The 14,537-nt window shown below is 35.8% G+C and overlaps 1 protein-coding gene across 1 annotated transcript in view; it reads left to right on the top strand.

Moving 5' to 3' along the window:
• Positions 1 to 14,537, top strand: part of ADAMTS6 (ADAM metallopeptidase with thrombospondin type 1 motif 6) — a 306,464-nt gene that overhangs the window by 269,385 nt on the left and 22,542 nt on the right. Inside the window, exons 20-21 of the mRNA XM_021702211.1 lie at positions 2,172 to 2,301; positions 11,880 to 12,084. Of these exons, the coding sequence (XP_021557886.1) occupies positions 2,172 to 2,301; positions 11,880 to 12,084 (335 nt within the window). The remainder of the gene's footprint in view (positions 1 to 2,171; positions 2,302 to 11,879; positions 12,085 to 14,537) is intronic.

The raw sequence follows: 14,537 nt of genomic DNA, 5'->3' as shown, positions 1-14,537 counted from the left end.
GCAAAGTAACATCAGTTCCATTTTATAGTGCTGAAAATGTTTATTCTTTCCTGAAAAACAACCAAGTTATTAAATTGAATGACAACTTCCTTATTGCAAATGTAATCAGATTTTTTTATTATTAAATATAATGATCAAAGATGGGTAAAGTTGTGTAAGTCCTCTGTGTAAGTGGGTGGTTTGAGTCTCCCTCTCCAAGTATAATCATATTTGAATGACTTCTAAAAAATGACTATGTTAACTTACAAAAATAATCCCCTGCTCTCCCTGATAGGAACAACATATTGAACTGGGTGAATAAATATTCTGAGCCACTGTGGCAATTGGTAGTTGAATCCTATGACTAATGGTAGTGATTTTTGTCTAGGTGGATCACATGGACTTAGTTATCTGCCCACTGGAATGACACAATGGAGAGATATCTGATGAATATTGTGGAACATCTGTGAATGGATCACAGCTATGCATGATGTGAATCATTCTTCCCTCAAAAATCTAAAGTTTAATGGTTAAAAAATTCCAAACTGTTGTCACATAAACTGAGATTTGGCCTATTCTAGGGGTTAGGAGGGAATGAATACAACACATATTCTAAAATATTTTGCCAGTAAGTTGTTGGCTATGTTTTAGACCCCTAAATTTAGGAAAACCTAAAAATTTATTGAAAGAGATTAGTAAAAGTCTTGGGTCACTGCAAATAGTAAAATATAACTTCTTCAACTGCTCACCACCACCATGGAGCCTACAGGACTTAATAATTTTCTCAATCAGAGTCCTAGATTCCCCTATCTTGCTTTAGTTAAAAGTATGCATAGCATGATGTCTGAGGCACCCCTACCTCCAGAATATCCATGACTCTTAAAAGGACGTTGGGGGAAGCACTGGTATATGACAGTTTTCTTTACTGAATGATCCTAGTGCACATTGATTTCCCTAATTTGAGATTAAAGTCTTTTCTTTAGGGTACTATTAAAAGCAGCTGAAGAAAAAAAAAAAGTAAAACTGTGGGTTTGTGTGGGGCTAGCTAGGTGTGAAGCTGTGGTTTCCTGGATATTGCTAATGTTGTTTTTATAACTCTGTCTGGAAAATTTAACTTACCTGGTTATAGAGATGGGGTGAGGAAATAGGGGGGTAGTTTATGCTTTTATTTCCAACTTCAGGAGTAACCTGCTACCTCTATATGATCTGAAACATATAGCATTGTTTTTAGTTTTACTTTTTTTTCTGATACCCTGGTATACCTGGCTTTGCTTCTTTAGATTCCTTGACACTAAAGAAAAAATGAGACGGCTTAAGGTCTACTCACTCAGGGATGTTTACAAATAACAGTATGTTTGTGTGTGTCTTTGTATTTTGTGAAATGTGAGCAAGTTGTGGTGGATATCTTTGCCAATAAATAATAAACATATATATAGAATTTTACAAATTTCATAATGAGAATTTTTTAGCAGTGGCAAACAGGTCACACAGACTAATTTTTAAGACTGAGGTAATAATCTTCTGAGTTATTATTTCAAGGAATATATATATATATGTTTGACAGTGGTGTAATCAACAGGGGGCCAACTCGGTTAAAGCAAACAGACCAATGCAGTCTAAAAGAGGCCTACTGCAATCTCTAAATTCTAGACGTTCTGGGCTTTTAGAAAAATAAATCTATAAATGGAAGAAAAAGAATGAAATGTGTGAATGTGATATGTTCCTAACAAAGATTAAATTGATGGAATTTGTCCTACAAAATATCAAAAAATAAATTTGTCCCTATTGTCTTATTTTTAAATAGATATATAATGATTGTTTTGCATTGAAATGTATATTCATACATTTTATCTGATGATATTTTGGGAAGATGAAGTTTTTTGTTGTTTTTTTTTTAAGGTAAGCACGAAGAAGAATATACAAATGGGAATACTAATTGTTTAAAATTACCTATAGTTTCTTTTCTGAACTTGAAAACAGTTATGTTTCTAAATATAAGAACAATAATTTTGCCTAAAATTGCAGTATAATGACCAGGACTTCTCTCCTTTTTAGAGAAGCAGTCAAGTGTTTCTGGAACAGATAAGACAGCAGCGATCCAGTGAGGTTGATTCCCCAGAGGAAAGCTATGCATACCTAACTTATTGGAAAGTAAACTACTCTTCAATTAATGATGTCCTCCTTTTCTCAAGGTGTCCAAAGACAGGAGGTGGTCTGTAAAAGATTGGATGACAACTCTATTGTCCAGAACAATTACTGTGACCCTGAGAGTAAGCCACCTGAAAATCAAAGAACCTGCAACACTGAGCCCTGCCCACCTGAGTAAGTAAGAGTAAGAAGTGAGAATTATTTTCTTTAAGAGAAAAACACTTAGCTATTCATATTTGGAAACATATTCATATATAAGGAAAGGGGGATAAAGCATTTTGGAGGGTAGAATTTCGATATCCCTCTGACGAGCAAAGATTCTTATTTATCCATAGGTTTACCTATGGATAAATAAGTTAAGGAATTAATAGTTATTAATTCCTTTAAAGCAGGAACTTCAGTAGATTGATCCTGGCATAATGCTGGAAATTATCAGATTTCATCTTGGAGATTGAGATTCATCTTGCAATTGATAGTGTGTTACTTACAATAATAATCAGCATTATTTTTATCTTTTTTATGGTCTATAAAATAATGGTATCTTTAAATAATGGTATCTTAAATTCAGTAAAACACAGTAAATTGGTGTGCAGTCATATCTTTTCCAGATATTTATCCTAAAGGTCTAAAGACTCTTAATATGTTTTGGAAACATTCTGTAATGGAATATCAGAGCTTTAATTTGCTGACCCAGTTTTTAGTTCTGTCACCCTAAGTCATCCTATCTTCTGGGTGCTGGGCACAGGCATAGAGGTGGACTTCAGTCTCATTCTGTTGATTAATGTAGCAGTTACAGCTCACTGTAAAGGGAGGCACAAGCTTACAGCCCATTCATCTTAATGATGACTTTTTAAAAATTTAAATTTAACAATATGGACCTGCTGTCAGTGAGTCACACTTTATAATCTGTAAGAACAGAAAGATTTCTGGGCTGAGCAAAAAGCATGATTAAGGGCGCCTAGCTGACTCAGTTGGTAGAGCATGCAGCTCTTGATCTCAGGGTCATGAGTTCAAGCCCCACGTTGGGCGTAGAGATTATGTTTAAAAAAATTAAAAAGAAAAAAGGCAGTGATTACATGAGAAAAGACAAAGATGCTGAAGACAAAGATACCGAGTTGATCATGATCTTTGTAGGGCTTTTGCCTGTTTGACAACTGCAAGACAGAACATGTGTGAATGGCATTTCATCCTTGTTTGAGAAATCAGGGTAACCATTATCTCCTTGGTTAACTAATTATCCCAATTGGAAATTAATAAGGAAAAAGAGTATGCAAATGGATTTATATATCTCAAGTTCCTAGAACTGAAGAGGAAAGCTGTACATGCAGTAACAACAGAGGAATTACAATAAAGGATTTATGTCCCTAATGTGGTTAAAGCAAGATGTGTTCATTATCTTTGTTTCAATACAATAATGCCTTATCAACTTTCATTTCCCAAAGTCAGTGTCTGTCTAGATATTTGAATCTTAAAGGGAGATATTCACTGGTAGTCTCTTGAAACAGTTTAGGCCAGTGACTACCAAACAAGGAGCACAAGAAATCTAGAGTGAAAGAAGTTTTTATTCTAGGACCTTTATTTTTTTTAAGATGTTATTTATTTATTTGAGAGAGAGAATGTGTGCATGCGCGAGAGAGAGCAAAAGAGCACAAGCACAAGCAGGGGGGAAGGGCAGAGGAAGAGAGAGAAGCAGACTGCCCTGCTGAGCAGGGAGCCTGAGGTGGGGCTCCATCCCAGGACCCTGGGATCATGACCTGAGCTGAAGGCAGACGCTTAACCAACTGAGGCACCCAGGCGCCCTATTTTAGGACTTCTAAAATTTCATGTTTCTTCTTTTCAAAATGTGATCATTATGTAACTAATTTCTTAAAATCCAGACATGGGAAAGTATAGAAATATGACATGTATTACATGTATGATATGTATTACAAAGACATTTGATTTTTAAAAAAATTTTCTCCTTTCTGCCAATTATTTTTATACATTTAACTCAAAAGAAATGGGAAAACTATATAAATTCTAAAAGCTGCATAAAAACCATGGGCAAAATTTTGTTCCTTCCCATATTTCCAGTAACTTTCAACATTATTTTCATATAATTGTACATCTCAACTCATCAAGTTAATTTTCTGACAGTCAGGATTTTAAGTATTATGTTTGGTATTTGATCAGCCATTTAAGACCTCTGAGTGGTCCTGGTCACAGCTGTTCTATTTTAGCTTCAACTTTTTTATTTGTTTCAGCTTAAATGCTATTTGAACGTCCTTTGAGATTGCAGTGGTTTGTCATTCCATGCCATGTATTGTGGGCTTGGATATTACATTGTTTTTGTATATGTGTGTGCGTGTGTGTATGTGTGTATGTATACATACGTATATACTATACATATGTATACATATAGTTTAAGGGTAACTGACATTTGAATTAACATATGTAATTAAAATTAAGTTTCCTATCTCCTTTCCTTTTGTAATTCTAAAATAAAAAATTATTTATTAACTTTTTTTAAGTTTGGAGGCAAGAGGATGGAATTTGAAAAAGAGATAAAGAGAATATGAAAAAGAAAATTTGGGCTAACTTTTTCAGAAAGAGTTAAAAATAGATATTTAAAATATTACTATTTATTAGTCCATTTTTTCTTAGTTCCTTTTTAATTTCTTTTTTATTCTTTTGAATTCAGACTATGAAAAGGAAAATCTCAATTCTTCAGAATGGTGGTTGTATATCATAAAATTCCCAGTAGACATTGGTTTTCTAGAAATAAAAATCATTGGAAGACTGCTGAATTCAATAATACTTTAAATGAGTGTGGAAGAAAGGAAAGGAGATAAGTTTTTTTTCAGATGATGATGTGTTAATCATATTTGTTTTTTGTAATACATATTAAAGCATCAAGTTTTTAAAACACAGATAAGTAAAAATAAGAAAATAAAAAATACCTGTAATACTTAAAATACCACTGTTAATATTTTGAAGTATTTATATCTAGTCTTTTTTCTATGTTTACATAGACATGTATATATAACAAAATGGTATTATACTATTTCTGATGCTTTGTAGTTAGTTCCCAACATATTTTTTTTTTAAAGATTTTATTTATTTATTTGACAGAGACACAGCGAGAGAGGGAACACAGCAGGGGGAGTGGGAGAGGGAGAAGCAGGCCTCCCGCAGAGCAGGGAGCCCGATGCGGGGCTCAATCCCAGGACCCTGGGATCGTGACCTGAGCCGAAGGCAGACGCTTAACAACTGAGCCACCCAGGTGCCCCAGTTCCCAAAATATTTTGAACATTAAATATCTACTATAACATTTAGTAGATATGTCGTTGCTTAATTAATTTGTTTTCCACTGTTGAACAATTTGGGCTGTGTCTTAGATTTTGATCCCTTAAGATACCACAGCATTAACAATTTTTGCTATTAAAACTTTGCTCTCTATATGTTCTTATGGCAAATAAATGGGAATAAAATTCCTTGTTCAAATGGAAATATATTTTAGTCTGTGAAACATTGTCAGATTGTTCTCCAGAGATAATGTATGAATATATATTCCCACTAACAGTGTATTTGAATGTCATTTCCCTGAACTGCACTACACTGGATATTATTATTTTTATTTTATTTTATTTTATTTTATTTTATTTTATTTTATTTTATTTTATTTTATTTTATTTTATTTTATTTTAAGAGAGACTGAGTGAACAAGGTAGGGGAAGGGGCAGAGGGAAAGGGAAGAAGAGAGATTCTTCAGCAGGCTCCATGCACAGTGTGAGCCCAAAGCAGGGCTTGATCTCACAACCCTGAGATCATGACCTGAGCCAAAATCAATAGTTGGACACTTAACTGACTGAGCCACCCAGGCACCCCTGGATATTATTATATTAGAGACAATCTTTGATTATGTTATTGGGGAAGAAAGCCTTGATACCTAATTGTTGTTTTATGTTGTATATCTTGGATTGCAGATGAGACTGAACATTGAAAAATTATGTTCAGTGGCCATTTGTATTATTTCTTTTTGCTTTTCGCCTCCATGGCCTAACCTATACCATTTTTCTACTGAAGTGTTTATCATTTTGTTACTGATTTCTGTGAACTCTTAATGTATTAAGGATATTAATTCTTTTACCTGTTTCAAATATTTTTTCCTAGTTTGTCATATATTTTCCATATTATTTATGGTTTTATGATCCATTTTTACTTATAGAAGTCTTAAATATTACATAGAAAAACTATCAAACCTTTCTTTCTTTCTTAGGTATAATGTTTAGGAAGATTGTACTTTCAAAGTTTCTTCTTTTTTTTTTTAATGTAAACTTTAATCTATTTGAAATATATTTGCCTACTTTGAGGAAAGGATCTATATTTATTTTCAAATTCCCAGTACCATTATTAAAATTCCAAGTGGTATTTTTTAAATCAGAAATTATCTTTTTAAATAATGAAATACTTCAAATGTCTCCTTAGTCATATTGGAGACTTTATAAGGAGGGTATGAAAGAATAGAGGGCAGTAAGATTTATCTTTGTGCTTTATAAAGAAAATGATGGGACTAGGAAGAATAGATGAAGAGACATTGGTAGAGAAATATTAATAGTAAGTTTATTTGGAAGACCTTGAAGGGCAGAGGAAGCCTTGCTGGGAAAAAATTAATGTGCTCATAGCAGCAACTCTTTTGTGAGAAACAGTATAGTAGTCAAGATGGTAAAGTGACTAGGGACAGGAAAAAAACAAGAATTCAAGAGGCATTGAGTGAAAATGGTGGGATTCCTGACAAAGGCTTAAATAATTGGAAAAAGGAAAAGGGAGGGGTTGATATTAAAGACCATGACTGATAAGAAGCTAGTGCCCCACCATGAGAAAAGGAAGTAATGCTGAGCTGGAATCCAAAGAGAATGACCAGGAGTTCAGTTTTGACCATGCTATCTTTCTATGGCAAGAATGTTTCTATATATGGCCTCATGTGAAGAATTCTTGGATAGTGAATATTATTCCTGTATGATACTGTGGTTTTTAAAGTTGTGAAAATAAGAGGGGTGAAAACAATAGAGTATTATACATTGTGATAAGACTGTGACCACGAACTAAATAACATTTTTTTAAGCAACTGCAATGTGAAAGGCATTGTGTTTTGGGAGAAATGGCTCCCTTGCCTAAGGACAATGTAATTGGGTAAATACATATAAAAATAACTATAGTTTAGGCAAAACATGTTCAGCACAATAAGAGAGTTATAAACAAAAGTGCTAAAGGATGCTTGGGCTGGGGAGAAATTTTTGCTCGGGTGTTAGGTTTTATTTCATGGTATCTTTTATGATATAATGTTTAACAATTATATTGAGTCATTGTACCTCACCCAAGGACAACTATAATCTGTTATTTTGAGTTTAGAGGAAGTTTCATCAGAGTCCTTTATAAAATTCCAGAATTTAAGAGCTGGGAACAATCATAGAAATCATGTAGGCCACCTCCCATCATGATGAGAGTATGCTAATCTCTGGTGATGTTTTCTCACTGTACACACATCACTGACATTGTAAGTTACAAATCAAATGTCTGGTGGCACCTAAATACTTACAATACTTAGTACTTGCTTGTTTCATTGCCACAATCTTAATTGCTGTAATTTCAGAGATGTTTATTAAATTCATTTTTTTTTCAATTTAGAAAAATCTCAACTGTGACATGTCTAGGGCATAGAGGCTTATACTTGATATTAGTTTTACTTTCCAATTAGCTGAGGAATGAGCAGATTTTCTTTTCTTTTTTACCAACTTAATGTTTAGCAATTTTTTCTAAAACCTATTTTAAAATCTAACAAAGTTCGGGGTGCCTGGGTGGCTCAGTCGTTAAGCGTCTGCCTTCGGCTCAGGTCATGATCCCAGGGTCCTGGGATCGAGCCCCGCGTCGGGCTCCCTGCTCGGCGGGAAGCCTGTTTCTCCCTCTCCCACTCCCCCCGCTTGTGTTCCTGCTCTCGCTATGTCTCTCTCTGTCAAATAAATAAATAAAATCTTTAAAAAAAAAAAAAAAAGAAAGTTGTTACAAGAGGGCGCCTGGGTGGCTCAGTCGTTAAGCGTCTGCCTTCGGCTCAGGTCATGATCCCAGGGTCCTGGGATCGAGTCCCACATCAGGCTCCCTGCTCCTTGGGAGCCTGCTTCTCCCTCTGCCTCTCTCTCTCTGTCTCTCCTGAATAAATAAATAAAATCTTAAAAAAAAAAAATTTTTGCTATGTTGCATTTATTGATAATTAGATGCTTGACACTAGGACAAAGGTTGGGAAATCTAGCTCTCTTTTTTAATCCAAACATCTAATATCAGTTTATTTTCATATGTTCTGCCATTTCCCTTTAAGTTAAAAAGCAAAAATAATATCCCGCTTTTATGCTCGGTTCTTTCTTCAAACATATTCTGGTTAACCTAGGTTTGGGGAAAATATTTTATAATGTCTCCCTTGTTCCTTGCCCCCAATAATATTCTTGTTTGTCCTATTAATGTACAGACACTATGGGTCAAGATTACACAGTCTGCACACACCACTCTTATTTCAGACACTCAAACATGAATTCCACTAGTTGTTAATGTCTAACGGATATGAAGACACTTGTGAGGATGAAGACAATTTGATCACTGGGGAAGAGCTCAGAAAGAAGCATTCCTAGTATTGTTCAGACTGTAACAATTCAGCCATTGATATTTCCAGAGAGAATTTTCATGTTCATATTCTTACCACCAAATCTAGAGTAAATAGGAAGAAGGTCATCAGATGGTCAAATACAATGGGAAGAGTGAAGGTGAAGGAAGTCGTATGTCTTAAACTGGACAGAGGAATAGAGAAAATGCGATGAGTAGATGCAGTGGTAAAATTGCAAAACTATTTAAATAACTCTGGTGTGATTTAATCCTTTAGAGAGACATGGGACGGGGTGATTTGGTGAGCAATAAAGATGGAATAGGGACTGAAATCAGAGTTCAAGTCAGAAGGGAAATTGGGAGGGTGGTTAATACTTCTACTTTCATACATTCCAAATTAAATGCTAGACTGATACATCTAGACTAAGAGATGGTTGGCAATAAAGGAGAGGACAAAGAATAAAAAGGCGGAGGTGGACCTAACCTCGTGCAGCAAAAAACAGCAACACCTCCTGAATCACTGCTGTTACTCTGGGCACCTGTGTTTAATTTGAAGGCCTCCATCCCTCTTACATTATGAGGCCTAATGAGATCATGGCTGGATGTGGTATGACTGGACTTTTTGTGGCTGAGTTCTACACATTTCTGTTTTATCCCCTAATCTTGGTGATGAAATCACTGTTGCGAATTGAATCAGAGTTTCACTATGGCTGGCATGCAAGTTATTATTCTCAGTACACATTTCCCTCTTTACCAAAAATGGTACTAACAACTTGGGATCATGTTCATCTGTGGAAAACAAAATGGAAAGAATATGAATATCACTTTAAATCTCCTCTGGAAAATGACTTAGGAAAAAAAATTAATATCAGATTCTCAGGATTAAATTATCATTCTTTAAGTGAATTTTAGGTTGAAAATTTTTAAGTTTTGGAAAGATGTATTCTAAGTTCGAGAAATTGGTTAATTACAGTATTTCTAAAAGCTGATTTCCCTCTATAACTAAAGATAATACAAATAATAGTGAACAAAGGCGGTTGTTGCCTATTTGGCTAACTACAGGCTCAAATGCGGAACCTAGGATTCTGACTTCACTGTGATGTTATCTCTCACATATAAAACTGGCACAATTAACTAGAGAAATTTGTTCTTAAGCTTTCATACTCTTCTGTCTGGAGAGTCTCTTACCTAAGAGTATGAGCATATCCACTGAGGATAGTTGCATAATTTATAATCACGGATTGGAGAAAATGACTTGTGACCTCATGCTTGTGACCTAGATCTTACTATTTAGTGGAGTTAAAAATGAAATTCAGGGGAGACAGTAACTGCTGGGGGATCTAGTCCTAGTTACAACATTGCTCTTGTCGTGATTTTGGAGAACCATTTTCCTCACACTAATCTTACTTCCTCTTCTATAAAACAAGTGCAATGCCTTGAATATAGTTGGCATTCAGCATATATTTATGAAATTAAATGCAATAATATATCAATCAGTACTCTGGTTGGAAATAACACAACTTCGACTTTAGCTACTTTCTACACAGAAGAGGGTTTGTTGGTTTACTTAACAAAGCTGAGTGAAGGGCAACGGTGGATCTCGTTTAAGGTGGATCTCACTTAAGGAATGGCCCCAGGACTCAAACACCATCAGGGCTCTCTAGCTTCTCTGCATTCTTTCACATCAGCTAATTCCACTTGACAGGGCACATGGCCACCAGCAGCTCTTGTATCTTTATGCACTTTTGTGACAAGAAGGGAAAGGCCCCCTTTTGCTCTAGTGGAGATAGAAAAATTTTAAAGCCAAATTCTCGTTGGTCTGATTTTGATTCACACTTTTTGACCAAATAATGTGCTTCAGAGAGTGAGTTCTGCAAAAGTTTCACAAACATACCCACATGCACATACATATACACACCCTGAAATTACATATATATGAAAGTTCATTGATGACGTTAGGGAAAAAGAGTGGTTCACCTATAAACGTGAAACATGTTCATTTTGTTTTCAGTTTCTTCCCACGTTAGCTGCTTAGAAGCTGTTTTCAGGAGCAGAGGGATCAAAACAAGGGACCTCCATATTTTCACAGAGCTGGCTCAGACTTTTCTCTTAGTGCAGGTGTTTAAAGACTCCTGCATCTTCAGGATGGATGCCTGGGCTCTCTCTGCCCCATAAGCATAGTAAAGGCCTTCTATCTTCTGCAGAGCCTGACATTCATTTCCGAAAATCAAAAAACAAATCCCTAGCTCCTTTAATGTGGTTTTAGCACAAAATCCTTGATTATAGGAGAACCTGCCTCAATGTGATAATAAATAAAGCTACTGTTTCCTGTTTGTTGAATATTAGACACAAAATTAGAAGCTTTCAGTGGTGTCCTAAAGCAAGCTAACTGGCTCCTGAAATCCCGTTATTAGCATATCTTCTCTTGATATGTTCAGCATGTCAAGGATGTAAGTTGAAATTGGTGATAGGTATTCACATCACAAAATTGGTAAATGCAACAAATCAAGACCCTTGCCCTCCCATAAAGATCCAGTTGTTAAACACTTAACCAGCACATGACCGGGAGCTTCATATTTATTACTTAATCCTCATGACAGTGTCATGATTTATATTGTTATCTTCATTTTCTTTTAAAGATTTTATTTATTTATTTGAGAGAGAGAGAATGAGAGAGAGCACATGAGAGGGGGGAGGGTCAGAGGGAGAAGCAGACTCCCTGCCGAGCAGGGAGCCCGATGCGGGACTCGATCCCAGGACTCCAGGATCATGACCTGAGCCGAAGGCAGTCGCTTAACCAACTGAGCCACCCAGGCGCCCTGTTATCTTCATTTTAAAAATTAATTTAGAAAAGGGGAGATATTAATGTGGTTAAGAACATATGTTGCATTACTTGTTTGGACCTGACTTCTGTCTGCTCCAAAGCCCACACACTACAGCTGACAGTGTGTTGTCTTTTCCTTAGCAGCTCTTCCATTGGTCATTTGTCACATCAACCAACACTGAAATGTCAGCTCTTTTAGGAAGAGAATGTCCATTGATGAAAGTGCTTTCACTCAGCTCAAAATCTCTGGCTACACTGAGGAAATGTCTTTCTGTGTTTCTTCCACTTCTTGCTGCAGGTGGTTCATTGGGGATTGGTTGGAGTGTAGCAAGACTTGTGATGGTGGAATGCGCACCAGAGCAGTGCTCTGCATCAGGAAGATTGGACCTTCTGAGGAGGAGACACTGGACTACAGTGGTTGTTTAACACACCGGCCTATTGAAAAGGAGCCCTGCAACAACCAGTCATGTCCACCTCAGTGGGTGGCTTTGGACTGGTCAGAAGTAAGGAAACCTGAGGCTGTATGTTCTGAGATCCAAAGCATTTAATACTAAGGACACCTAAGCATGTGAACGCCTTAGAACTCAACAAGTAGGACTCAATAACAGTAAATTTGGTCCTGTTTTTTTTTTATTGCTGCTTGTCAGGAAGTAAGGTTTTTTGGGGTTAGGGAAATCAACGAGAAACTAGACATCAATTTGATTAAAAATAAACCTAAAGTGAATTTGAAAAAATATAATAGTGAGTACTCACGTAAGTGGTTTTTCTCCTTCTTTGCTATTCTTGAGCAGCAAAATAAGCTCAGAATTACTGATATATCTTTTTTCCCCACATAATGTTGTAGCCTAACTATGTAATTCATACATATGAATATTTATCAATTTTTAATCACTTATTAGATATCTAAATATGTTTTAATTGCTTCTGTTGCATCTGGGGAAGAAACATGGATTTGAGGGTTATAATATACCAGAAAGTCAAATTCAGATTTTATCATTACCTCTGCTTATATGATCAGTGAGGGAGACCTAAGAAAATGTTTTTCTGACATACATGTGTATAAAAGAGCCTAAAACAATCCAAAGGACTCAGAAAAATGGTCTTATGAAAAATGAGGTAAGGGGTAGAGTTAATTCTTGACTCCTCATTCTGCCTAAGACATACACATATAAACACCATACCATTCCACATTTCCCAAAGAAAAGTTAAATTCTTCCGTAGTGTTGGTTAATATTAAAAAGAATGAGTACCTGGCTATATAACTAAAGGTCATTCTTCCAATTTAGCAAAACAGGATGCATTTCCTGATGGAAGCATTGTGGTACTTGCTTTGGGTATTTCCTGTAGACTTCGTAAGTTTGTAAAAAATAAATAAATAAACAGAAAATATACATTGTTCTTTAGGAACCCCCTGGATGTAACTTTTCCCCCTCTGAATCTTACTGCTAGAGTGGCCTTATTTTACTAGAGGCATGGGCCTAAAAGAGGGACTGTGTTTAAGATGGTACATGGAAATGGGAGATTCTGACCAGTTGTGGTTACCTATGGAATCTGTGGTGGGATTGGGAGGGTTCTTCCAAGTTTCCTGGCCAAACTCCAGCTTCAGTAATTACATCTGCCTACCTAACTTTTGTGTTTCAATCAAATGTAGAGATATTCTTGGTTTTATTCACTGGATGGTTATGGAAAACAGTAGGAACTCTTCGGTTCCTTAAAAGTGGGTGGATTAACTCCTAAATTGATTTGGAAGATAAAACCTACTGATAAAGAATAGACGTTCTACAGAGTTGTACATATGTTGGTAATTATTCTACCTGAAATTCAGTGCCCAAGACCCTCATAGAAGTTCATAAATATTGAGAATGATGACAAATTTGTTATTGGAAAATCATAATGGAAGACCTGACATTTGCCTTCAACAGTTTTAGGGTTTTAGGTCAAGCCCCTACGTCTAATTCAGTGCTAACTAAACACACGCACTATGAATAATACAAAGGAATCCTGTAAGCTTGGGAAAGTAAATGTCCATGAAACAACTAGAGAATAATATAAGGTAGTGTTAAATAAAATGGTGGATTGTGAGGTATAAATGTATAAGTGATATAGAAATTTAGAGCTGAGAAGGTCAGAATAGACTGAGGTAGGATCAGAGAGCTTTTTACTTGATAGGAGTTAAACTGAATGTTGGAATATGGGATATGAAATAGGGAAGAGAATAGAGAAACTGGAGAAGATATTCCTGATGGTAGGATAGAGTTATTTATTCAGTTACTTATTGAACAACTGAACAGAAACACAAAGATCTTATGGTGAAAGTAGGGTGGGGAAGAGGGTTTGTTTTAAAGAATAAATGGAAAATAAGATTGAGTAAAGTAGTAATAGATAATAAGAAGGATTGAATACAGAACCTTATATGCATCATCTTTCTACCAAAAGTGGAAAAAAGTAGTTAAATTCATAAGCAGAAACAAGAAGAAATTTCTGCCAGCCATGAAAACACTAAAATCACATGCACAGATTTCACATTGATCTCTTGATCTAAACTTTTGTATGTCATTATATTTTTATTTTAACATAAAACAAATATAATCACCTCGAGAAACATGGCATATGTATGTTTATTGTATGTTTCCATTTCAAATACCATTTTAAAGTTTTCTTCTGAAATCAACCTCATATAGGTTGTAATTACCCTGCCCTTCGAATTCTGATTCTTGTTTGATTGTTTGTTTGTTTGTTTGTTTTTAGAGAGTGAGAGAGTGTGCATGCGTGCGTGCGAGTGGGGCAGAGAAGGGCAGAGGGAGAGGAAGAGAGAGAATCAGAAGCAGGCTCCACACCTAGTGCAAAGCCCTACGTGGGGCTCCATCTCAGGACCCTGAGATCATGGTCTGAGCCAAAATCAAGAGTCAGATGCTTGGGGCGCCTGGGTGGCTCAGTGGTTAAGCGTCTGCCTTCG

Source organism: Neomonachus schauinslandi, chromosome 7 (assembly GCF_002201575.2).
Source record: "Neomonachus schauinslandi chromosome 7, ASM220157v2, whole genome shotgun sequence".
In the NCBI taxonomy this organism is placed as follows: domain Eukaryota; kingdom Metazoa; phylum Chordata; class Mammalia; order Carnivora; family Phocidae; genus Neomonachus; species Neomonachus schauinslandi.
This window is presented reverse-complemented; position numbering and strand designations above follow the sequence as displayed.